This window comes from Micromys minutus (assembly GCF_963924665.1).
Source record: "Micromys minutus genome assembly, chromosome: 4".
In the NCBI taxonomy this organism is placed as follows: Eukaryota; Metazoa; Chordata; class Mammalia; order Rodentia; family Muridae; genus Micromys; species Micromys minutus.
The window spans coordinates 59,957,938-59,984,040 of NC_137973.1; the positions used below are offsets into that span (position 1 = coordinate 59,957,938).

Sequence of the window (26,103 nt, forward strand, 5' to 3'; positions counted from 1 at the left end):
AGAAGTGCTGGCTTTGGGTGGGGCTGCCTAGTTTGCCCCACCCCCCGTAACCCCCGTACACACATATACACACCAGTATCTTCTCCATGAAAATCAAAGCTGTGGGGATGTATCGGGGTAAGAAATCCTACACACTGCTTTGTGTGCTCCACCCCTCCCCCAGCCAGTAACATCTTTAGCTGTTTATCTTAATCTTTAAAAGAGCTATCAAGCTAATGACAGAGGACTCTGCACACGATCTAAGAAGGCAAAGAAATAGCATTGCCAGGGATGCTACGGCTCCTGTCACAACAGTCTTTTCATTAGGAAGAACACGCTAAGGGTGGGACCAAAAAGACATCCCCTGTCTAGCCATCTCAAGGACCTCAGCCAGCAAACACAGCTGGTCAAAATTCCGCCCTGTGATTCCCAAGCCTTGCTACCTTCACACTCTGGATCTTAAAGTCAGTCATTCAAAGAAAAAATAAATAAATAAATAAATAAATAAATAGACGACTTGTAGCCAGTGAACACCCAAAGCATCCATCGGAGAAATAAGCACATCTTATTCGTGCTCACTTCACCGTGCTCCAGTCAGGGGTCCATACTGAACCCTAGGCTTGATTCCAAACCCCCTTTGGAATCTCCCGTTTGGAGAGGTTTTTTTGCACCTGCCTCTCCAAAGCAAGGTTTGGCACTGCTACTGTCTGTAGCTAGTTACTGCAAAACCCCCACGTTTTCCCCACCCTTGTAGTAGCATGCACATACACAATCACACACCCCACACACATGCACACGCCCCTGTGTACACACACACACACACACACACACACACACACACACACACACACACACATTTATATACAGACGTTCTGGAGCCTCCAATGCACCTTCTTGGGTCTTTTTCTTCTTTGACTAATGCCGTTAAACTTCTCTCCACTGTCGCTTCTCTGAGCTGCATCTTCGTTCATCATTTTGAACAGTTTGGGAAGAAAATAGCTGTGCCATCAAACCCAGCCGCGGGAACAGACCACTGGCGAGCATGCACTTGCAGGAGACAGGCAGGAGCAGAAGGAGGGGTGGGGAAGGGGCGCGCGCTGGGAGGGAGAGGATGGTGACGTTGCCATGGCAGCAGCTGCCACAACTGTTTATCTGACTGCATTGTTAAATCGGAATCAACCAATTACCATCTAGGAATAGGCTACAATGAAGAGCGCCGAGGGGGAAAAAAAAGAAAAAAAAGAACGCCTAGGACAGACACAATTTGGGGAACCCTGCTGCTTGGCTTTCGACACACCCATTACTGGATCTGTGCCTGCCACACATAAAACCTACGCTTCATTTTCTTCCTCTAGGTGCTTCAGTGGAACAAATACTATGCATACCAAGGAAATGATGGTACTTGACTGTCTGAACCCGAAAGGGTGCATTGTAGAGGGTCAGGACGATGAGATGGAGGCTATTAATAGCCTAAAGTAAAAAGTTATATTTTTACCATGCTATTCACCCGAATGAAAGACTATAACCTTTTAAACCCCAGCTTAGGGATAACTTCTGTCATCAAGCTTCAGAACAGCCATCAGACAACCTGACCACTCCCTCCTGGGCCTGTGTGCCAGGCAAGCTCTGACAGCACCTGTAACACCACACCGCTGCTCCGCCCACTTATCACGTGACAGCCCGAAGATAACGGGGCGGGTGGGGGGGGGAGCACTGATTTTCTCAGTACCAACACAATGGTTTTCCTTAACAGCAGTTAACCAGAGACTGTTAAATATGTAAGGCAAATCTGTCACGGAGGCAAAACATTTTACACCTATTACAGAATTTTTCTGAGCTCAAGGCTATCTACTGATGAATAAAATATGAGCTCTAATCTCAGGGACCTTTTCAGATAATTTTCCAGAATAAATCTTGATAAGACTATGTGGTTTGCTTATATAACAAGAATCTGAATTTCATCTGTTGGATCCAAGGTGGCTATTTCTGTATTTAATGTTAGGCTGTGGGTGCCGACGGAGCCAGCTATATTTTGTACAAGCATGCATGCTAACGACTAATCTTTATTCCTAGAAAACTCAAAGTTCAACATGCAGAATACTCAAGTGGAAAAACGGATCGAGAATTAAAACAGGAAGATAACGTGTGTGAGTATGCTTAGAAGATGGGAACCACCACTGCATTTCTGTTAGGAATCCAACCATCATGACAAAGGTGATGTTTCCAGCTCAGAAATGTCTTCCTTAAAGACAGTTCTTGCCTGAAAATGAACTCACCTTTCAACATGCACCTTGACAAAAATCCTCATTATTTCTCACTGTTCTTTCTCTTTGCTCCACTGTCCAGAGATGCTTGCCCATCTGAGACAACTCTACCTTGGTGCTTCCCTCTCTCCCCTTGCTTCTGCTATAGCAAATCCACCACACCAAAACTATGCCTTGGTGGCACCTGGGTCTCACAGACAGGGCAAAGACTCTGGGTTTCCTTTCTTTCTTTTACAAAGCCCTACAAGAACATCTTTAAGAAGCTTCCAGAAGTAACATCTATTGTTATTAGAGTGCACTTCAAAATTTCCGTGATGCCCCCTGCCTCTCCACCATCCTGTCTCCCATCTCTCTTTATTCCCTCCTCTTTTCTAAGGGGATTTCCCCACTTGACTTTTCTCATGCAACTTCAGCCTAGAAATATGAACTATAACTCAATAAATATGTATTGAATGTCTACCACGTACAAGAACTAAGAACCAGGAATACACTGTGTGGTTCTGCCAGGCCCTGGGGAATTAAGGAGACAGGAAACATGTTTTTCTAGAGAGTGTTTATATTCTAACACGGGAATCAGATGAGAAACAAAACTATTAGTTTTAAATGCTATTCTAGAAAGTAGGACACAGAGTGATGGGAGACAGATGAGGTTTTATATAAGGGACCTGGGCACGTGGGCATGGGTGGAATCTGAAGGGAAACTATTTCAGTCAAGGAGACTGTCAATGGTACTGAAAGGTCTTCAGGAACAAATTTCTTATCAAGCACATCAAAAAACAAAGGGACCAGCAAAAGGTAGAGGAGAATATTGATAGCAATTAGATCTACCACAGAGACACTATGTATAGTGATCATTCTTGGAAGTCAGAATCAGCTTTTCAATCAATAGGATTGGTAGACAAATCGAATACTCATTGTTTGGCTCTATAAAAACCGGAAACAAACATACTTCATATTATAGCACTTTATGAACTGGTAACTTTTGATTTTGTTCCATCAATCTCTGTGGCATGCCTTCCATATACATACAGCTCTTCGAGTAGTTCAGGCCTCTCTACCTCAGATAATCTGTTAAGACTGCTAGAGTGGTTGCCCAAACTTTCCTACTGTTGAATGTCCGAGACTAGATAATTCATACACAATACAAATATACACCTCACAGCTCTAGAGACTATGAAATACAAGACCATGGCACAGCATGCATGTCTCAGGTGAGGGCCCCATATACCCTTCCAAGACAGTCCCTACATGTGTTTTGCTGGGCACACATTATAGAAGGAAGAGAACTACAAACAAGAAGGCCCAGCTGGTGCCCCTGATCCTATTCAAAACTCTGCCCTTGTGATTCAATTACCTCAAGACCTTCCTCCCACAAGGTAAGCACAATGGGCATGATGTTTCAGCATGAATTTTGGGGAGGGCACAGAAATCCAATGCATAACAGTGTTGTTCTAAAACAGAAAATCTTACAATACCTGTTTTCAGAGTGGAAGAACTACACTAATCTAATGCCAGCTCCCTACAAAGGTAAACATCTACATTAACCTACAATATCGTCTCCAGAAGAGAATGTCCAAAGGTCTAAGTAGACGTTCTTTCACCTGCGATTTTCAGTGTGTGACTCTCATTTGGGAACTCTTGCATTTCTGTCCTATTTACATGTAGTGGGCATGCAGTCTGAAAGGTTTCTAACTCCTTGAAGGCAGGATTTGTATCTACTCTGATTTTAAATACACTAAAGAGATATACTCAACACTGAACCAAATGTGGTGATACAGGTTTGTAGTTGCAGTGGGCAGATAGCTGAAGCAGAGGATTGGATCAATATCAGGGCCAGCCTGGGCTACAGTGGGAGACCTGCCTGCAAAAAGAAAAAGGAGTATGAGGGTACATTCCTGTATTCAGAGCAGATGAGAAGTGGAGGCAGAAGGGTCAGGGGTTCAAGGCCAGCCTGAGTTACAAGAGACAGACAGACACACACACACTCATACACACACAGAGAGGAGGGAGGGTGAGGGGGCGGGAGGGAAGGAGGGAGGGAATGCTTGGCAGCATACAAGTGAATTCTAGGATAGCCAAGGCTATACAGTGAAACCCTACCTGGAAATGAAGGAAGAAAAAGAGAAAAAAAACATTTTCAATATTTACCATGAGTTTTAGTTTATAGCAAAATTGCTGTAAGGTAGCTGTTTTCAGATCTTGGGGCATTTTGTTTTGTTTTGTTTTGCATGTTTTTGTTATCTAGAAGCTGTAAAACTTTTCAAATGAAATGTTAAAGAATATTTGTAAGTAGGGGCTCATGAATTCAGGATAGCAATGACGATAACACCTTAAATCTGTAACAATTTATATATATATATATATATATATATATATATATATATATATATATATATATATATATATATATATATTTGCTTCAAAGATAGAAGCCCCAGGAGTATGGGGCTGGGGCTCCCCTTATTTTCCTTTTTGGCACCTAAGAATCCATAGCCTTGAACACAATAACTATTTAGTGATTTTTCTTAATGGGAATCTCAGAACCACAAAGGGAGAAGGCTCATCTTAATTCCAATATGGATAGAAAACCAGGGCACGGGCAGCTTGGGTGATTTGCCCAAGGTAACAAAGTTAATACAATCTAGAGATGAAATTCTTCTAGTCCAAATCCACTATGCTTTTATTAAATCATGCCTACCTTTTATGAAAAGCAGCCACTTTATACAGTGAAGGAGACAGGCAAAGGCTAAGATGGAAAATGCCAGGAGCAGAAACCAGTCAGATGTCGGCAACCCACGCAGGGAAAGGATGAGGTCTTGACTGGTTTTATGTCTTGTTCATTTTTATGACATGGAGATGTATAGGCGTTTATGTTAATTTTAATATGCCTGCTCTATTTTATTAATCCATTAGAGATAATAGTGTTTTAAAAATCTAACTCTGACTTTTTGTTATCCCTGAGTGGAGCAAAGCTCTTTGGAGAACACACAGTTATGCCTCTAAGACAGATCACCTTCTGAAGTTCATCTGTGAGCCATGGCTATCTAATGTTACAAATGCATTTTTCTAGAAACAATGTTCAAAGGGTTCAGTTCTGTAACGTTCTCAATACGCTTTGCCCTGGGGAGCTGAAAACCTTAACTTAGCAAAAACTGGACAGGAGTTCACCAGTCCCTTTCCCTTCTGTGGATGTCACACAGGTACACCACTGCCTGAATGAAGCTATCCCTCAACCAACGTCTTGCTATATGCATGGATGTGGCTGAATTTGGAAACTGGGTCTTTACAGTTCCCATCCCCCTTAGAAGAGGCTGTAAGTCCTAGCCAATTACAGGTTAATGTAATGACTGTGCCCTTGACTAGAGGACTGCACAGAGACACAGAGGTGCATGGGGAAGGAGGCATGCAGGGACAGAGGCTGAATCTGGAGGGACTCAGCTGCAAGGAAAGGAATGTCAAGAAATGTCAGCAGCCACAAGAACTCAGAGGGGGTGGAGAGGTGTCCTTCAAAGCTTCAGGAAGATGACTTAACTGTTATCCTTCCCACTCTACCTTTCCCTCCCTCCTTCCTTCCTCCCCCGACCCCAGTCTCTCCACTGTCTGTCTCTCTCTGTCTCTAGCAAAGTCTCATGTAGCTCAAAATGGCCCTAAATTTGATTTCTAACAAAGAATTACCTTCAACTCCTTGCTGATCCTCTTGCCCCTTTGTCTTTGGGTACCAGGATTAAAACACCCACACTTATGTGTGCTAGGGACTGAACTCAGGGCTGTGTTCATGCTAGGCAAGAACTCCAGCAACTAAGCTCTATCTTCGGACCCTATCCCTCCTGGATGACTCCTTGATTTTTGGACTTTAGTTTTTATAACTATGAGAAGAGATGTTGTAATGTCCTACTATTCTATGTCATAGTTTTGTCTGCTTTGCTGTGACCACCCTACATAGCCACCACAGTCTCCTGTCTCACTGTGACTGATTGAAGTTATGAGATTTGACTCGACCCTATACAATGTAAGGAGACCTACTTGTCACCTTCAGGGCTTGCAAGCAAAGCCCACGAACAATGATTTTCTGTTCTCATTATCCATTTGCTGCTGAACACAGAGGAAGCGCTCACCTATGAAGTAGAAGAGCCAGGGACTGGAAAAGGCTCAGGCAGGTCTGAGTTAGTATATGGAGCCAATTCTTCTTCTATTACTGATATCACATGGCATGGAAAACTATTTCTTCAGGCATGAAAATTGTGAAGTGTCAGGCATGGAAATTGTGAAGCTGCTTTTAACCCGAAGCTTCTCAATGGTAGCCAAAGGCATCTGTTCTCCTTAGAATGTTATGAGAATGGCACTCTCGGTTCAGGTCCAAGTTCAGATCAGTGAGAAGTGGATCTTATTTCCTGGACTTAAGCCACTGGCCTGATTAGAAAGAGAGGAATTAAAAGACGGAGGAGGCACAGAGAGAAATGCTGCTGATTAGAGGCACAAGGAAGGGGCCTCGTACATTTACGGCATCACCCTGTTCTCAGATCAACTCCTATCCTCTCTCCTCTTCCTCCTGACCCTCTTTCTGGATAAGTCCTTTGCGACTTTTCTCTTCTGATGCTGGAAGTCACAGGGCTGATCATTGTGGACTCTTCATGACGTACAGAGAATACCAATTTAGAATGAATATCTACGATGTTTTATCTTGATTGTCAGTTTGATGATGATGATGATGATGATGATGATGATGATGTGTGTGTGTGTGTGTGTGTGTGTGTGTGTGTGTGTGTGTGTGTGTGAGTTAGACAGAGAGAGGAGAGGGAGAATGAGTGTTTATACACATTTCCATGTCAACATTCCAAGGAAAGGGTGGTCATGCCAGGGTATGCAAAGGCCAGAGAAATTTGTGGAGTGTCTTCCTCTCACATTCTCTGCCTGGCTGTCTTGAGAAGGGGTCTCTCACTAAACTGGAGGCTCTTCACTTAGACTAGGCTGGCTGACCTGTGAGCTTTCAGGATTTACTGCCTCAGTGCCGAGACTTGAGGCACACACAAGCCTATCCGGCCTCAAGACTGGGGATTTGAACTCGGGTCCTCACACTTGTAAGGCACTGATCCATCACCCCAGTCCCTTACAGGACTCAGAATCAACCTGAGACAAACTTCTGGGCATGTCTGTGGAGGTGCTTCTAGAGCATTATCAGATGATGTGGAAAAACTCACCCTGAATGTGAATGGCTCCATCTGTGGTCTGCAATCTTAAACTAGGCTTTTAAGAGACCGCAGGATAGACAGCGTTCGGCTTCCTGACTGGTGGACAATGTAAGCAGCTGCCTCAGATCCCTGCTGCCACAGCTGCATCTACCCTCAGCACAGCATCCTCCCTGCCTCAAGCTGTGAGCGCCCCCCAAAACCCTTCACTTCTTAGGTTGTTTCTCAGATAGTTCTTTCACAAGAGAAGTCACTAATTTTGCCTGTCTCATAAAAATGGCATGCTCTTTTCGAGGTGTTCTCTAAGACTTCTTGGTTTGAGGTTTGGTTTTCAGTGGGAGAAACATAGCCAAAGGAATGGTAGTAAACGAAGGGAAACTTCATCTTCTCAAAATTCAGTCACAAAGCCCCCGGTGTCTGTGGTGCTTCCAGCCCCAGATCTGCCGACCTCCAGGGCTTTTCCTGAATTGCCTGCTGCTGTTACTTCACCCTCTTCTGTACTGTTTCTCTTTTAGAGATGATCTGAACTCTATGCACTCGAATATCTGCCCGGAAGCTGATGGACAAGGCAGGAGAGCTTCTATGTTTCCCTGGCTCATTCCAGCTTCTCCATCGACACCAGTATGAGGTAGTTCCTCCCTCTCCTTTGACTCATGCCTCTCACCAGTGTCTGCCCCTCAACACCCTTCACTAACTCCTTTAGTACTCAACAGGAACTTGTTGTGTGAAGGGTATCAGATGCTGAGATCTGCACAGCATGTTGAGGCCCTGGCATGAATTAAGCCACTTTTTATTCTCCTAAAACTCCTAATCTAACTGTGAGCATCTCTCTTTAAAGGGATAAAGTACAAACCATGGGCACACAAAGTGGACTAGATAGATAGATAGATAGATAGATAGATAGATAGATAGATGGATGGATGGATGGATGGATGGATGGATGGATGGATGGATGGATGGATGGATAGATAGATAGATAGATAGATAGATAGATAGATAGATAGATAGATAGATAGATAGATAGATAAAAGGGTACTGAGAACAACTGACATATCCACATGAAGAACATATGAGCAATGGACGTTGGAAAGAGTGATCTCAGATGAGCAGTGTGGGTGTGTATCCTCTAATGACAAAATCCTTGGCCTTCAGACATCACCATGTGTGACTACGTATCAACTGTCTCCTTCCTACTGCTGGCCCATGTAGCTGTCTATCTCTTATGCCTGAATGTTGAAAATCCTCAGACTTGAAACATTGAAAACCTGCGTGAGGTGAGATCTAGGGCCTTTGGAGATGTATATTAGGGGACAAAAACCAATAGAATTTCTATAAATGGAAGAGATTTATTGTGGGCATCAGCTTGTTGTATACAATTATGAAGACCAAGAAGTCCCTAAAGATAATCTCCTACAAGCTGGAGAGCCAAGAAAGTAGCTGAGTCCGAGGCTGAAGGAGTCAGTGGGAACCCATACTATCAAGAAGATGGACGAGGAGACGGAAGTCCCAAATAAGAAGGAGATTTCCCCCTTCACCCACCTTTTTATTCCATCTGGATTCTGGCAGCCTGGCATTCCTGGAGTAGATGATGACTTCATATATTAGGGAGAGAGGAGTTTTTCTGACTTGGTCTACTGGGTTACATATTAATCTCTTCTGGAAACCACCCGGTGTTCTTCAACATCAAGCAGTTCTGTAGTCTTGATGTGGGCCTGCTTCCTGATTTATTTGTCTTTGAATCCACAGAAAGTTAAGAGGAAGACCTTCTCCTCACAGAGCTGCCGATGCCCATCTTCCAGGACTGTAAGGAATAAATTATGTAGACTATCCTGTCTATGGCGTTTTTCCATAGCAGCCCAAGCTAACACAATATCTATGCATAATACCTTGAGGTGTTCACCTTGTGACCCATGGGGCAACACAAGCCTGTTAGCTTATGGAAGCTGGAATATTCTGGAATCTTTAGGATGTAGAAACTCAAAAAAGAAAGTGGGCCTTAAACTATATACCTTGGCCCAGAATTACTCTCTGATTCCTGATCCCCAGATGCAAGGAAGTGGCAATGTCAGCCTAGGGCCACTTCTGCATTCCCTACCACCATGATGACCTTTACCCTCTTGAACCTGGACCTATAAATCATTCCCTTCCTTAAGTTACTTCTTAGCAGGCATTTGCTTGCAATAACAAGAAAAGTACCTAAAATAGCCTGAAAAGCCACATGCAGCTCTTTAATGGTCTAGGGAAGAAATGAATTATCTGTGGGAACCACTTTTCAAATGAGTATTCGTTAGAGGTAGCTACTGAATGTGAGCGGAAGGGTGTGAAGAGCTGTGTCTGAGTCTATAACAGCATCCTGGGCGAGCTGACAGTGATGGAGTGGACAGTTGCATTCATTAGCTTGTCACCATTAAAGGTGCTACAGTCACCGTCACCATTCAAAAGGAAGTGAGAAGCAAGAGAGAGGGGCAATCTGCCTGGAGAAAAAGAGAGGCCTTCAAAGGGACATCTTTAAAATCCATTTCATTTAACAGAGGATAAAACAGGACTCCCTAGATATCAAAACCAGTGAGCACTTTAAAAAAATCAAGCCAGAGACACACTACCGCCAGAGGACCCTGACAATGGGAAAGATCGTATGGATAAAGCCTGAGACAAACCTTATCTGTGATTATTTGGAATCAAGGAACCCTTTATTCTTACTTAAATGAGTACAGTGAATGGCCAACTCCTCTTAGATAATCAAAAGAATATAAACCTTTGCTTCTGATACACTTATGAAGGATAACCGATCCTGATGGGAGCAGGGTCAGAAACTGGGTCACTGAATAGATTGCTGCTGCCGCTGCTTTGCAAGGCAGACACTCACTAAAAACAGTGATAGAGTGGACAGATGCATTCATTAGTCTGTCACCATTCAAAAGGAAGTGAGATGGGGGGGCAATCTGCCTGGAGAACAAGAGAGGCTTCAAAGGGACATCTTTGAAATCCATTTTATTTAACAGAGGAGAGGACAGGACTCAGAAACATTTACTACTCCCGAGATAACAAAACCAGTGAGCCCAGGACTTTTGATCTTCCTGCCACAGTATATCCTCCATCGTGCTGGCATAACGGGTGGGAATCACCAAACCCAAGCAACATGCATTTAAAGCAGTATCTGCAACAGTTAGGAGCTTGTTTGCAGTTTATTCCAGTGAGACATAAGATTTACCAAACAGGTATTTGTCTTTAAATTTGATCTTTCAGATCTTAAAAAAAAAAAAAAAAAAAAAAAAAAAGCTTTTGGAGCCCATGCCATATAATCTGAGCATTCCACCTCACCTCCAAGACCACAATTACTGAAATCAGTTGAGTCTCCCTTTATGTAAAGACTCCCAGACTGCTTCAGATCAGATGTAGATGTTTACAGAATAGCAGAATATGGGTGAGCTCTCACTTTCCTGGCTAGGTCAGTTTTTTAGGGCGTGCTGTTACCTGCCTGCTCCAGTGTGTCTTCAGTCTCTTGTGATATGAGTTCTTGAAAATAGATGCTCTAATTGGGTTTCCCTGCAGGTGCAAAGGGGTAGGACTCTGAAGCAGGCTGCGTCCTTGACAGACATTATTCCAGGGCGACTTAACTATCCCTGTAAATATTTGTAACCTTAAGTGAGTTTTGCTATGTGATTAAAATCTCTTTCCTTTAACCTAGAAAGATAGGCCCAGTGTCCATTGATTAAAACCTAGCATGCACACAGCCAATAGACTCCGCATTTAATTCCTAGACAAATATAAATTATATTTTAAAAGATTCATGAGAACACAGCAAGCGTGGCATCAAACAAACAAACAAATCCCAAGTGTTGCTCAGAGACTGAGAAAGAAAGTATCGGACATCCAAGGTCATAATCATCTACACAGTGAGTTCCAGACTAGCCTGGGCTACAAGAATGCTTTTCTCAAAAATAAATAAATAAATAAATAAATAAATAAATAAATAAATAAATAAGCAAGCAAATAAATGCAAAATAAAAATAAAAAGGAAGGCAAAAGAAAAAAAGAAGCTAATAGGGCAATGTTTCCTCCAAAGCTGCAAAACACTGAAAGATTAGTTGAGAGATTACTGGAGTCTGCTGATCAGAAGATGTCAAAGGGAACTGATGTGGCGGTAAGCTACTGTTTTTACATTATTACCCTTTCCCATGGAGAACAGTAGGGAGTTCATGATAAGTATACAGCCTCAGTCTTTAAATAGTTCAAATAAAAAAAGACATTGGGTAATAAAGAAAATCAATTTGCAATTTTTACTCCTCTGAATGAATAACTAATTGTCGTAGTTGACTGTCTTTAGTGCTGTGAAGAGAGACCATGACCACCGCAACTCTTATAAAAGAAAGCATTTCGTTGGGGCTGGCTTATGGTTCAAAGGTTTAGTTCATTATCATCATGATGGGAAGCATGGCAGTGTACAGACAGACATGGCGCTGGAAAGCAGCTGAGAGTTCTACATCTGGATCCACAGGCAGCAGAAAGAGAAAGTGACACTTGAACCTGGTTTGAGCATCTGAAACCTCAAAGTCCACCAAAAGACACACTTCCTCCAATAAGGTCACACCCCCTAATCCTTTCAAATAATGCCACTCACTATGGGGAACATTTTCATTCAAGCTACCACACTAATGATGGGCCACTACTCTAATGTCTATTTAAGACTTAGTCAAAATGAAAAGTTTGTTTACTGTCTAATTTTTACCTCCCTTCAGTCAAGACTGACACTAATTCATTTATCCACTACTGGTATACACTACATCATAAACTTACTGGATTAATCAATTAACACTTTCATTTTGCACACAAGTTTGTGGGTCAGGGATTCAGGCTGGGATCTACTGTCTTGGTCATTATGATTCATGTGTGGTTGGGCCCGCCTCTGCAGTGAGTCTTGATTAACTCTCTGGCTCCTCATCACTCTTTTCTGAATGTCAGTTCATTTCTCAGTCCTTCTCCACACGCCCCGTGCTTCTCTCTGTTTCGTGGTTCCATAACAGCTAGCTTCCACGAGGTAAACTTCAGAAGCTTCCAGGTCAGAAAAAGCTCTAGTCTTATTGGCCAAGGCGGTCAAATGGTGCACTCCTGGTCAAGGGATGAAGAAATAGAGTCCCCCTTGGGTATTGTGGTGGTACCAAAGAACATATTGGATGGAGACCATCACAGAAGGTATTTCTTTTGGATTGATGACTTTCTCCTGGAGAAACTGTCCTTTGTGCTTGTTCATGTCTAAGAAGAAAACACATCTTTCCTTCACATTCTCTGTGTCATACAGCAGTAAAAAAAAATAAAAATAAAATAAAAATAATGAAAGTAGAGCTAAAGAAAGGACTCAATGGTTAAGATCACTTGTTTCTGCAGAGGACCCTAGTTTCGTCCCCAGCACCCATATCAAACATCTTAGAAGTGCCATCATTTCCTGAGCCATCCATCCCCAGCACCCATATCAAACATCTTAGAAGTGCCATCATTTCCTGAGCCATCCATATCCTCCTTGGCATCCATGCAGAGCTGCACACATGTGGAACCTATACATACAAGCATGTATGTACACACTCATACACACAGAGTAGTAAACAAATCATATTTTATATGTAGTGAGGCAGAATAATGGACCATTTACCAAAGTGTCCGAGCCAGCTCAGGTCCAGCAACAGAAGCAAGAAGCACTGGGTTATGCTGCCAGGCTCCAAAAGCTATAAACTTAACATTGAAAAGTAGGAAAGCTGACAGAGAGATCAAACCAGGGGACACCTTTGTCACTTGCACAAATGCTGTGGGCTTAACAAACCAGTATGGACAGAGATAGTCAGCTAGGCTTGAGTTGATCACACTTCCCTTTCCTCGGTGTCCACAGCTCATGTCTGGGAAACTCAGCATTTTGTGTTCCTTTTCTTTTCTGCTTTAGAAATACAACCAGCGGATTCCTCCCACTCTCCACTGGTCCATCCCTTTCTTCCCAGGCACAAACCACTAGACCCAACAAGCTGTGCCGTTAAGTTCTGAGCTCCCATCTGAACTCAGAAAGCTGTGCATCCATCCCTCGGGAGCAACTCTTTGAGTCCCTAGTATTCTCAGAATAAATTTCAAGTCTCTGCAGCAAGTGCTATCATGAATCTATGCCTCCAAGCATTTGCTCAAGGCTGCCTACATGGGGAAATGGGAAGAGATATTATATCAAAATACACTGTGTGATTACATTTCTGTTAAGAGAAAAGGGACACCAGAACTTCTAGGAGAAGCAGCACATCTTAATTTGGTAGGCCAGTGAAAACTCTCAAGATAAAAGTGATCTCCCCCTCTTGTCTTTATTTTCCCTCCAATCTACCACTCTTGGGTCTTAAAACTGACTTGACTCTTTTCAAGTGTCAAGTGAAGATTTTCCTTTCCTAATGTTTAAATAGATTTATTACTGTGCACAATGCCATGGAGTGTATATGAAGGGCAACTTTTGTGAGTCACTTGTCTCTTTCCTTGGTGGGTCCAAGGAATTGAACTTAGGTCATCAAGCATTTGTGGCAAGTGCTTTGGCATCAGTGATCTGTTTTGCTAAAGATTTGTCTTACATTTTGTGTATGTGGGGCAAACCTGTGAAGATACCCATGGAGACCAGGGTGTCAGATTCCTTAGAGCTGGAACTAAGGAGGGTTATGAACCATCAGACATGGATGCTGTAAACTGCGCTCAGCTCCTCTGCACAAGCAGTCTGAGCTCCTGTCCACTGAGACATAGTGATTCTGGGAATTCGGCAGTGCTTTCCACGTGACTGGAAATTGTTTTATGAGGTATCAGTTGTCAACTGGATGCCTCTTCAAAACCTCAGTACCTGCAAACTTTAATCCCTCTGATAGAACTGTAAGAATGTTTCAAATGAAAGATGTGAACAGATACTTTGAGAAGATAACGTCTTGTATGGATTTGTGCCCATACCAAGTAGAGAACACAGCCCGTGGGTTGCTTGGATAATATAAACAAATAAGAACCGTTTATCTGGAAAAGAGTGCCTTCCTTCTCCCTAAAAGAGCTTTAAATCTCCCATTGGTAACACTCATCTTGCAAAATAAAAGGAGCTATTTTGGAGCAATATTTGCTGGACATATTACAGCCTAACTGAGATCTGGGGTCTTTACAAACACTGTACAGACTATTTTCAGAGCCCAGTACCATTAGTGGGGAATTTAAGAGTCTACACTGAGGGCATGGAGTTCCTTCAGACTAACACTGAAAGGCACAAACGTGAGAATAAAGACTACGGAAAAGGACTCAAGAGACAGAGAGAATTGATATTTCATTACTCTGGAATCCATTTTAAACCCTCTGGGATACCCAGAATTCAATTTCCCAATGAGGAGACAAACTGGTACTATATTGGTTGTATACACTTGACATTCACAGACGTCTTCTTTATCTCCATCACTGAATCTCAGTTCTCACCACAGCCCTCTGTAGGAAGTCATCTGTGGCCTCTCACTCTGCAGACAACTACCCAAGGCATTCTCCAGCGAGCCACAGAATCGCCTGCAACCACATCTCCCTCTCCTGTACCCACTGTCTCGAATTCCTTGTGTTCAACCCATACCCCTGACTCTTCGTACACTTTGTCCCGTATCTAGAATAAACCTATCTGGCAAGATATTTTCTATATGTAGAAACAACTCCAAACATCTAAAAGACATCCTTCAGGCTTTTCTCCCTCTTAAAAAAAAGAACACGATTCACATTGTACCTGTCTTCCAGGGTAGGTAGCTGAAGTTCACTAAGCAGGGCTGTTCAATGGAATCCTACTAATGCCTTCATCTGTTGTGGACTACATTGGCATTCCTGCTGCAGATTTGAGGATGCTCAGGTTTCAAAAGGGCTCGGTTATAAGGTAATGTTACTGAGTTTGTAGAGGTGTTAAGCTACAACTTGACCACGTGCTCATTCTGTGTCATTGTCACTACCTCAAAACACAACACACTTGGCTTAGATAAATACAAATATTTTGTCTTAGAGAAGAGAGGGGAGGGAGGAAAGAAGCACAAAAAGATGAGCTGTTTGCAGAGGAGCCCTGCATTTGACGTTAGGACCCACAGAGCCCTGCTTTCGATGGTACAAGACACAGCTTGTTCATCCTGTGTTTCACATTTCTTGAGTGGGGGCAAAGGGCTGTTCCAGTGGGATTTCCTACTCTTCTGTAATGAGAGGCTTCCCCTCGCTGCCTCCTGCTCAAAGCTGCGCTTGCATCTGTCCCATACTGATAACAAAAGAACAAAAGAGCAAACCCCCATCTCCTCAAGGCTATATCAGGCATAACACTGTCACCAAATGTATAGAATAAAAATAAGAAGGGAAACAGTACAGGAGAATGGACGGTAAAATAATATCTATTTTTATAATTACATTTTTGGTGACCAAGTAAACCTCATTAGACGTGGCTGGAATCCCTTAGGATGAACTTTAAAGTCAAATTATCACAGCTAACCAATAAGCAAGAGATCAGCTCATCTGCCCACTCTTCAGCAACAGTCCCCAAGACATCTCTTTCCCCAACTAAATAAACGCCAGGCAAGATGACCAGTAAATATCCCCTCCAAAAGAGTAACGAGCTACAAAGAATACAAAAGAACTTTGAGCCAATTAATAAAGCAATAATAAAATAATTTATTTTTTATATTAATTTTTAATTTTTAAATTAATTTTTACTACGGTATCTCTTACAGATGTCTCATAAATAATAATGTTGCCTCCCAGAGATCCAAGGAACTAAACCACGAACCAAAGAATACACATGGGGGGAACCCATGGTACCAGCCACATATGTAGCAGAGGATGGCATTGTCTGGCATTAATAGGAGAAGCCCTTGGTCCTGTGAAGGTCAGTTTCCCCAGTGTAGGGGAATGCCAGGGAGGTGAGGTGGGGTAGGTAGGAGGGGGAGCATCCGCATAGAAGCAGGGGGAGGGGGATGGGAGAGGGAAGAACCAGAAAAGGAGATAACATTTGAAATGTAAATACATTAACTATCCAATTAAAACTTAAAGGTTAAAATAATAATAATAATAATAATAATAATAATAATGTTGTATAGCTCCTCTTTGCAATTATTCCACATGAAACTTTAAAGCCTTTTTGGCCAAATTTTGAATTATAGTCACAGAGCTGGCAGAGAGCATGAGCCATCAACTAATTATTTTTCAAGCAAATGGATCTCCTGAGTCCTAAGGAGAAAGAAAATAAGCATGTCTTGTCAAGTTTTCCACTATTGTCTTTGGCTTTTCTAATATTTATCACCATTACAGTCAACTAAAAATGTCTGTTTTCACAGACCCACTTGCCCTCTTTCTATAGACAGAAAAGACTGAGATCCATCTCATTACAGAATCTCTTCTGTGCTTAAAGCCTTTGTACTTGTTCCCTTTCAGATTCAGATTTCCTGCTTGATCTCTGGATCTACCCTAAATTTTCAAGCCTGAAAGCTTTCTTCTTTTTTTAGAATGCATATGCATATGTTCACAGGTGTGTGTGTGTGTGTGTGTGTGTGTGTGTGTGAGAGAGAGAGAGAGAGAGAGAGAGAGAGAGAGAGAGAGAGAGAGAGAGAGAAGAAAACGTAAATGTGTGCATGTCAAGTACGAAGGCACAAATATGCTGCTATTTCTCAGTTGTAATTTGAGCACAAGTGAATGGATACACTCTATATATCTCTATACTATATGGATATCTCTATATGATCTTAGCGTAACAGGACATTTTAGACAATGAGTTTGTTTTTTGTCTGTTTATTTTTTGTTTTGTTTTGTTTTGCTCTGTGTCTGTCTGTCTGTCAGTCGGTTTTGGTTGTCCAGTTAAGCAAGTCATTATACATTACTGAGGGAAAAGGAGAGGGGCGTGGCCAGGCTTTGTCTGTGGCTGAGAAAGTTACTCCAACCATTCAGAATTCAGTGGGCTTCAGACCAACTGGACACTGTGGCCTTTTAAGCACCTCAGGTCCACTAAAAAACTGAAACAGACTGCTGTGCTCATTTGAATTTTTGTTTGGTTCAGTTCAGTTCTGCCTGTTTTGCTTAATTTGAGACAAGGTCTCTCTATGTAGCCCAAGTTGGCCTAGAATTCACTTTGTAGCCCAGGCTGACCATGAACACAATATCCTCCTGCTTCTTCCTATTTCATCACATTAAATGTATATGATTTATATAATATCTATAATTAATATAATATATTTAATTAATATATAATTAATACAATAAATAATATACACACACCTTCCTACATTATTAATGTGTCAACGTCTTGTTCCTTTGTAGTAAATATCATGTTATAATCCCTCTCTAATTTATAGCTCCCAATGTCTAACACCATACTTAGTGCTCTGTATAAAATAGATGTTTAATGCATATGCCTGCTGGAGGAAAACAGGCTAACAAATCTTCTGCCTACTTGCTGAACTTGTTATGCCCTGACTGGTTTCTGGGGTGTCCCCCTGCTTTCCCTTCTGTCCTTTCTTCTCATTGTTCACCTACTTTCCAGGCCTTTTTCGAGTCTTACCCTGCAGGACATGTCCTTTCAGAAGCCTCTATCCTGTTATGACAGTCATTTACCTACTAGCAGAGCATTTTGCACTCCTCTAGTCTGACCTTTCTCTCATTCTATTGCAGTTATTGGATTGCCTTGTACCCTACTAGGTTTAAGCAAACTGCTGGCCATTAACAGGAAGAAAGAACATCCATAGAAGGAGCTAAGGAAATACAAGTTGAATAGCTGACCATCAACCACTTGTTTTTGACACTGTTAGTTTAGAAGAGCAACTAACAAATGGACAAGTCAGGAAACAGCTCCATAGCTTTACGTTTACCTTCAACTGATTGTGAACGGCACAAATGAAACACTTGTTACATGGCAAACAAAGATACCAGTCATTCTACCCATGTCTCCAGGTGGGCCCTCCACTCTGATTCTCCCATGAGGTGTGTGCTCCTGTGTCTTGTAAAAGAAATTTCAACAAAAAGACTTCTATTCGTTTTCTATACATACTTCAACAGGTACTCGATGTAATTTTCCAGAGACTGCAGACTTGGAGGAATTTTTAAGTTTTCTAAAGTAGAAATGTTTCGTACCATTCGATAGAGGTGAAAAAAATAGCTGTCAGACCCTGAAAATGAGCTCTTCTTTAGCTCAGGGGAACCTGATATCATTTTGGAGTCCCAGAGGCAGGAGCCTGCTGTTTTGCACTGGTAATGGTAGCCCCAAGAAGGGGACAGGCACTGGCGAGTTAAACAGAAGGGCATGCAAGCAGATAGAGATCAAGTTCTGCAAGATCAGCACAAACCACAGCCTACTGTGAGGGCACAGACTGAACCACAGTGTTATTCAAGTATAGCCACCTTTAAGGTTCCATGGCGCTAGAGAGAGTTACTAACAAATGCGGACCTCATACTTTCCCATAACCGCAGAGGTAGTGATGGCGCTGAACTCCAAGCACCCAGAGATAAAAACTCGTAACTTTATTAACTACCCCACAAACACACGCCCAAGAAATGCTGTGCTTCAGCTTTTCCAACCACAAAAGGCTTCACATCCATTCCCAGAATCTCAAGTCAAAAGGAAAGAATCGCTTTCCAAGGAAGCAGTGACCACAAGGATGTCACCTCAACACCCAACTTCAGGAAAGTACAGATGCTCCCCAAAGCAGCCCACCATCCCTCTCCCCCGCCTAAAACAGATGGCTTCCTCCCAGCTCACCCTTGTTTTCTTTGTTTCCTGTGCAAGGCCTTGGGAAAGTGGTATAGCTCTGAGATTTCTCACCTTTAACTCATCTTCTCCAGTCCGGCTGTATCGCAACCATGGCAACCAGCCACCCTGTCCAAGGTTTCCAAGAACCAACACTCAGCTAAATCAAACCACATCTTTCCTGAACTAACAGTTATGCCTCTTCCCTTCAGAAAGGCATTCAGCACAGCTGGCATTAGGAGGAAGTCCTTCCTACTGGTTCTTCATGACCTTCCCATCATACCTGTTTCCAGTTGCATTCAGCTAAATTGTTACTAGGCTGACTTATTTTTCCACAGCTTAGCACTTTAGTCTCTCTTATACATGGCCATCTTCACATTCTCTCTGTCCACTGAAACTATTGTGGCTGAAAATTTCCTGCAATAGGTCAATCCAATCAAAGTTCTGCTGTGGCTAAAAATATCTACCAATTGTAGATACAGGAACAAAGAAGACAAATTCATACATAGCTCCTGCTGTAAGAGAACTTAAAACCATAGCTCCCCAAGGCAAGAGGGTCTTTAACTGACCTGGTCACCAGGATGCTCGTCATGGGGGTCCTTGAGTTGGATACAGCTTGACTGCGTGGCTCCATTGCATGTAGTCTGACTCTCACACTTGTTTTGGTTCTGTTAGAATTTACATTAAAAATGAGATTTTATTTCAAATGTTTTACTGCTTCTAACAATTCAGTCTAGGTAATAGGTGTTACGGTGTGCTACAGAGGTATAGAAGCCCCTTTAGATGGGTATTTGCCTCTACACCAGGTCCCTGATGCCAGTGGCCACTCATCCTGGTATTCGAGCTGTTGGGTTTTTTAACTTGCTTTGCTTTTTTTCCAACAGAGTTAACAAGTGGCGGAACTCTTATCACATGTGCATGTCTAAGATAACAAACAACAAACCTGATTCTTCTTATTCCAAGGGAGTTTCGCTTATTTACTTGAACCATATATTTCTGTATTAAAGATTACATTCTAGGAAATTAGCACATGCAAAGAAGAACTCATATGTATTAGTTATACGCTGTTACTCACCACGTCTCCTCCTTAAAGCCACCCAGCTCTCAGGAAGGCCCCCTGAGACTCCACAGTAGTTGAAACATCCTTCCCACTATAACGCCATATATTTCAAAAGCTGCTCTCTTTCTTTCCTTCCTTTTCTTTTTTGGGGAGTGTGTATATTTTGGGCTTGGGGGAGTCTTTCTATGTATTCCAGATTGGCCTAGAATTCATTATGTAGCCCGGCTGGTCTCCAACTCACAATTCCCCTGCCTCTTCCTCTCAGCTACTGCAATTACAGATAAACCACCATGTCTGGCTAAACACTGCTCTTCTACCAAACAGTGCCTGCTGTGACAGCAGTACCCCTTCCCTCCAGCCCTTGGATCTCCATGGCAATTTATAATTACAAGTTTCACAGAGAAAACCAAAGGTACTCACAACTATTCACAGGAAGCCAAGAACCAGAATGTACAAAGCTAACCCCTGCTGCAGAGCCCGCAGTTGCATTTGCTTTGTAAGACTGAAGACGTGATTGAAGAGAAGCCTTAGAAAGCATTGCAGAGATTAATTTCCAGCAAGGTTTTGAACAGAAGAATGTGATGCGCACAAAGCACAAAGAGCAAAGCACAGTTGCTTAGACAAAAATAAAACATACAGTGGAGATGGGTTTATCGGGAAAGAGAAGGGGGTGTGGCCAGGGAGGAAGCGGAACTGTAGGTAAAGGTACTCAAGGAGATGAAGCTTTATCACTGGGATTCCCCTCAGTCTGGAGGTGAGTCCGGTGGATCAGAAGTTCAAGGTCACCCTCGGCTACACAGCAAGTGTTAGGCTAACCTGGGCTACAAAACAAAGGAACAAACAGAAAAGAAGAGGCCAACGAGTGATCAGGGAGATCCCAATGTCCACATATGCAGCCATTCCTCCCAGGAGTATTGTCACAGCTATGATGAGAGGGGAGAGATGAAGCAGTGGACTGAGGTGGCCACTTTGTTACCTTGCTGGGAAAAAGAAAAGAAATGGAAAGGGAGAGAAAGATCATTAAAGTAACAGCCAAACATTCATTCTGTTTGTGATTAAGACAAATCAAGGCAAACAGTATAGGAAAGATTAATCCAACTATGTGACATAAGGATTATGAATCTAAGAATTATGGTGAAAAGATTAAAGATTTTTTTTGTGTTTTATGTAATTATAGTAAAAAAAAAACTGCTGTATGCTCTAGAAATGGTATCCAAATCAAATGCAATATATTTCAAATTCTTCTCCAACAGATAATTTAATGTTAGCATAGTTTTTTTTTTTTTTTTTTTTTTTTTTTTTTTTAGTTTAAAACTCCACACTTTTGAAAACGATAAATCTATAACACTTTAAAGAAAGTGCACCCCCCGACTTTTTCGGCATTATTACAATGCTGAGGTTGTGTAGCTGACAAACATTTATAACAAATGACAAATTATGCCATCTTCTAGCCCCTAGATGCTATTTAAAATGCTGGGTGGCAGAGCTGCATTTAACTGCATAATGTGATGGAAATCTGTATTGATCACTTTATTGTTGCAGTGACAAAAATACCATGACCAAGGCAACTTACAGAGGAAAGGTTTTATTTTAACTTACAGTTTCAGAGGGTGAGTCCCCTGTGGTGAGGAGTGGGAGAGGGAAGTGTAGAGCAGGTGGGAAGAGCAAGAAGTTGAGCCACGGCATCCTCAACCACAAACACAAAGCAGAGAGGGAGAACTGGAATTGGGGCAAGCCTAGATACTCTCAAAGCCTACCCCTGGTGACATAATTCTCCAGCAAGCAAAGACTTCCATCTAACCTCTCAAAACATCAGCACCACTGGGGGACCAAGTGTCAAAATGCACAAGTCTATGGGAGATATTTCTCATTAAAACAACACAAACTCTCTTAAGAAACAAGAGAAGAGTTTCACTCAGTTCAGGATTATTGGGTGGACCACAAGGCACATGGCCATTTCTTAGCTCTGGAATTAGCAACAATAGTTTGGTTGTGTGAACTAAGTCCTGGAGCCTGGGGGTTGCCTCCTCTCGGTGCTTTGTTTTTGTTTTTTTTTTTTAATCAAGAAAAATGTTAATGTCCTGTTGAGCTTCTTCTCTATGGAGCATATTGGACAATTTTAATGGGGGAAATATAATATGCCCCAAATCATCAAGATGCCTCACTGTGCCTATCTGAGAGAGTATCTATTGTGTTAATTATTTTTAATAAGAGAGATCCTGATTAACAACGAGTTTGGGAGTATCTTCTGTCTCCGCAATGGAAGAGGACACTGTACTGGTAAATGTACCTCTGGATGCTTTGAGGAGCCATCTGAGGTGAGGATCTAGAACACGTGTGATGTCAGTACAATGGGAGAGTCAAACTGAAGTTGATAAAAACAGACAAATTGCAGTCCCGTGGAAAAGGACTTCATCTGCTTCCTTAACTGTTCCAGTCCCAAATTCCTTCACATGAATGCAGTACATTGGACTTTTTTTTATTGTTTATGACAAGCAGCAAGAGTGCCAGAAACTAATCCAGGAGCTTGAGCTGTAACAATGAACAAGGACCCTTCCATTATTGTGTCTGGCATTTGCAGGGACACAGAGACAGGAACCTCAGTTAAACAAGAGAAGGTACAATATGGCTACTGGTGATACAACACCACAGGATAAGGCGGCACCGTGATGCGGAGGCCATGGTGTTTCAGCTACAATGCTCCGACACCTACCTGAGAAGTTGTATTTATTCAGGGACCTAATAGGAGTTGAGTCAACCACTTGAGTTTCTAGGCAAAGGAGAATGTTCTGCATATGCAAAAGAGACCTGTATGTTAAGGCCTCTCTATGGTACTGTGTGCCTGGGTAAGGCCCTTGAGCTCCATCCAGGAGTCTTAGAAAAATAGTCTGGAGTGTGGGCACTGGGGGTTGCCTATGCAAAACCAGTGCACCTTGCTGGGTTGGATGATGTTTAGGGAGGTCATGAATTGAAGCAGGGACTTCATGTTTAAGCATAATAAAAGCAGTGAAATTTAGGGTCTGACCTGATGGCATATTAGTTTTTTTTTTTTTTTTTTTTTTTTTGCGTTTATGAAATTGCTAGCTCCTCTCTTCCTTTCTGGTCATATTCTAGATATTTTTAATATCAGATATTAAGATTATTCAAATAACAATGGCCGCCATGAACTTCTATATTTGCAGATATATAGTCCTCAGCTGACTAACTATTTGGAAAGGATTATGAGGTGTGGCTTAGTTGGAGAAGGAATGGTATGTCACTGGGAGTGAGCTTTGAGTTTTCAAAAGACCACAGCAGGTCCAATGTATGTCAGTCTGTCTCTGTCTCTCTTTCTCTCTCTCTTTCTGTGTCTCTGTTTCTGTGTATCTATCTCTCTCTGTCACACACACACACACACACACACACACACACACACTCACACACACATACACACACTCATCTCCTTACTGCTATGCATTAGGATGAAAAGCTCTCAGCTACTGCTCCAGGTCATTGCTTTCTTCTTCCTGCAGTGGGGATCATGAATAAACCTCCAAAACTCTAAGCAAACCCTCAATTAGATGCTTTCTTTCTAAGAGTCGCCTTGGCCATAATGCCTCATCAGAGCAATAGAACAGTAACTTAGACATCCCTAGAAACACAGGTATATACTTTGAAAAATTTAATCCTAACATTTATTATTTCTATCACAGTTAAAGTAACAGAAGGAGAAGCCTTTCCTCTCACTGTAGCTTCATAGTATTGATTAGGATAGTCTCTAATCCTGCAGCAACGTGCTTTCACAGGATGGAAAAACACTACAATGACATCCTGCCTAAATTCTCAGGAATCAGTCTTGGATCGGTCAGCCAAATGAAAGTGATATGATGTCTCCCAAAAATAGGCATGATTTTTATTACACCAGATCTACTCTCAAATGCCTCAAGGTTAAGTGAATTAGAGTGTCAGCCAGACGAGCCGGACCGGTGAGGTGGCAACTTTATCTTGAGTTTTAAATTTCTCTATTATAGTTCATTCTGAGGAAGAAGACAAGCCCTAAATTTCTATACACACTCAGTGCTGGCTGTGGGCAATACCAGATGTCTGCAGGAGGCAACCCAGACTCCAGGCACCCTACCAGTGAGGCACTGGATCAATGTTCTGGGTAAGGGTGACCACACTGTGCATAGTGAAGCCTTTGAACTATGGTCCCTAACAGGTGGCAAGAACTATTATTCTGGAGCTATCATACAGAGCAAAAAATGTGCATGTGCAGACTCACAATGGCAAACAACAGGCCTTAAGAGAAACAATCCTTTAGCTCTTCATTTGCAACCTGGTAAAACATAAATTTCAAAAATGTCAGAAAGTGTGTTGTAGAATTTAGCAAAACTACAAATGTATAAACTGTTCTGATAAGCTGATACATTTATTCTAGTTTCCTTTCTGGGAAAGGACACACACACTCATAGAAACAACTATGATCACCAAAGAATTCATCAGTACATAATAAAAAGTCTCGTGAATTACAAATATTTATGTATATTTCATGAAGTCCTGCCCTTATAGAACTTCAGACTGTATTAACCCATGATGCCCCAGAGCACGATTGAAGTCTTGAGCTGGTGACTTTGCACAAAAGCAGATTGGAAGGCATACAGAATGGTCCTCCTGGTCTCTCCTCAATATTCTGTCTCTTACCCCAATAAAACACATGACAAAACCAGATTTCCTCTTCTCTAAAAGCCAGAATTACTTAATGCAAGCTGTAGGTTTGCAGTCCTTTCTGGGTTCCTGGAGATCCATTCTAGAGTCTCCAGGGAGCAGGGGATGCTGTATTAGAGGTCACAGAGCACCTGACACCCAGATCCTGTAGGCTTCCTATCTCGGTCATAGACTTCATTCATCTCATTTTATAGAACTGATCACTGCCTTTGGAACCTAATCACAAAAGCACACAGTGCTTTCCCAGCCCTTGGGTGGGTCTTCATTTCTAAAAGCCCCACAGCATATAAAATGTGGATTAAGTAAAGTTTTTACACTGATCCCTTGTTAGCCTACTGTTTGTTACAGGATATTGGCTGTGATGGGGAGAGATGGTGTTGTTACAGCCATAAAAGCAAAGCTATTTTCTGAGATCCTTTTCTTGATATCTGTAAAAACTAACACACACAAAAACAGGGCTGGGGATATGACTCAATGGCAGTGTTTCACCTGGTGTGTGTGTGTGTGTGTGTGTGTGTGTGTGTGTGTTTGTGTACACCTAGCTTTCTGTTGTAGCATGGTGTCTTAGGCAATGCTCTCTTGCTATGAAGAGACTCTATAACCATGGAAGCTCTTACAAAAAGAGAGCATTTAAGTGGGGCTTGTTTACAGTTTCGGAGATTGATAGTCTACTGTCCTCACCGTGGCATGCATGACAGCAAGCAGGAAGACATGGTAGCTGAAAGTTCTACATCCAGATCTGAAGGCAGCAGGAAGAGAGAGAGAGAGACACTGGGCCTGGCTTGGGATTCGGAAATGTCAAAGCCCACCCCCAATTACACACTTCCTCCAACAAGGCCACACCTACTCCAACAACCACATCTCTTAATCCCTCTCAAGTAGCACAATTCCCTAATGACCAAGCATTCAAATATGATCCTGTGGGGGCCATTTTTATTCAACCACCACACATGGTATTTATGAAGAAAAAATATTGGGCTTGATATAAAGTTTAAGTAAAAACCGGCAAGGCATTGGTGCCTCAGCCCCCTGGGGCACCCACCATTTCCCTGCATTTCCCTACATCTTAACATAATATGTTCCTTTTTACTGTTTTGTATTTTGAAATAGGATCTCACTCAGCTAAGATTAACCTTGAACTGTCTAGCCTCCTGCCTCAGCCTTCCAGGTAGCTGACAGCCT

At 42.2% G+C, this 26,103-nt stretch overlaps 1 protein-coding gene across 7 annotated transcripts in view; it reads right to left on the reverse strand.

Annotated features, from left to right (window-relative positions):
* Positions 1-26,103, reverse strand: part of ANK2 (ankyrin 2) — a 539,079-nt gene that overhangs the window by 288,487 nt on the left and 224,489 nt on the right. For 6 of the 7 annotated variants that reach the window (XM_080915859.1, XM_080915857.1, XM_080915860.1 and 3 more), the window contains exon 2: positions 19,727-19,825. The exons of the other annotated variant lie outside the window; for it this stretch is intronic. In XM_080915859.1, coding sequence (XP_080771985.1) covers positions 19,727-19,825 — 99 coding nt within the window. The remainder of the gene's footprint in view (positions 1-19,726; positions 19,826-26,103) is intronic. 7 annotated transcript variants of the gene reach the window in all.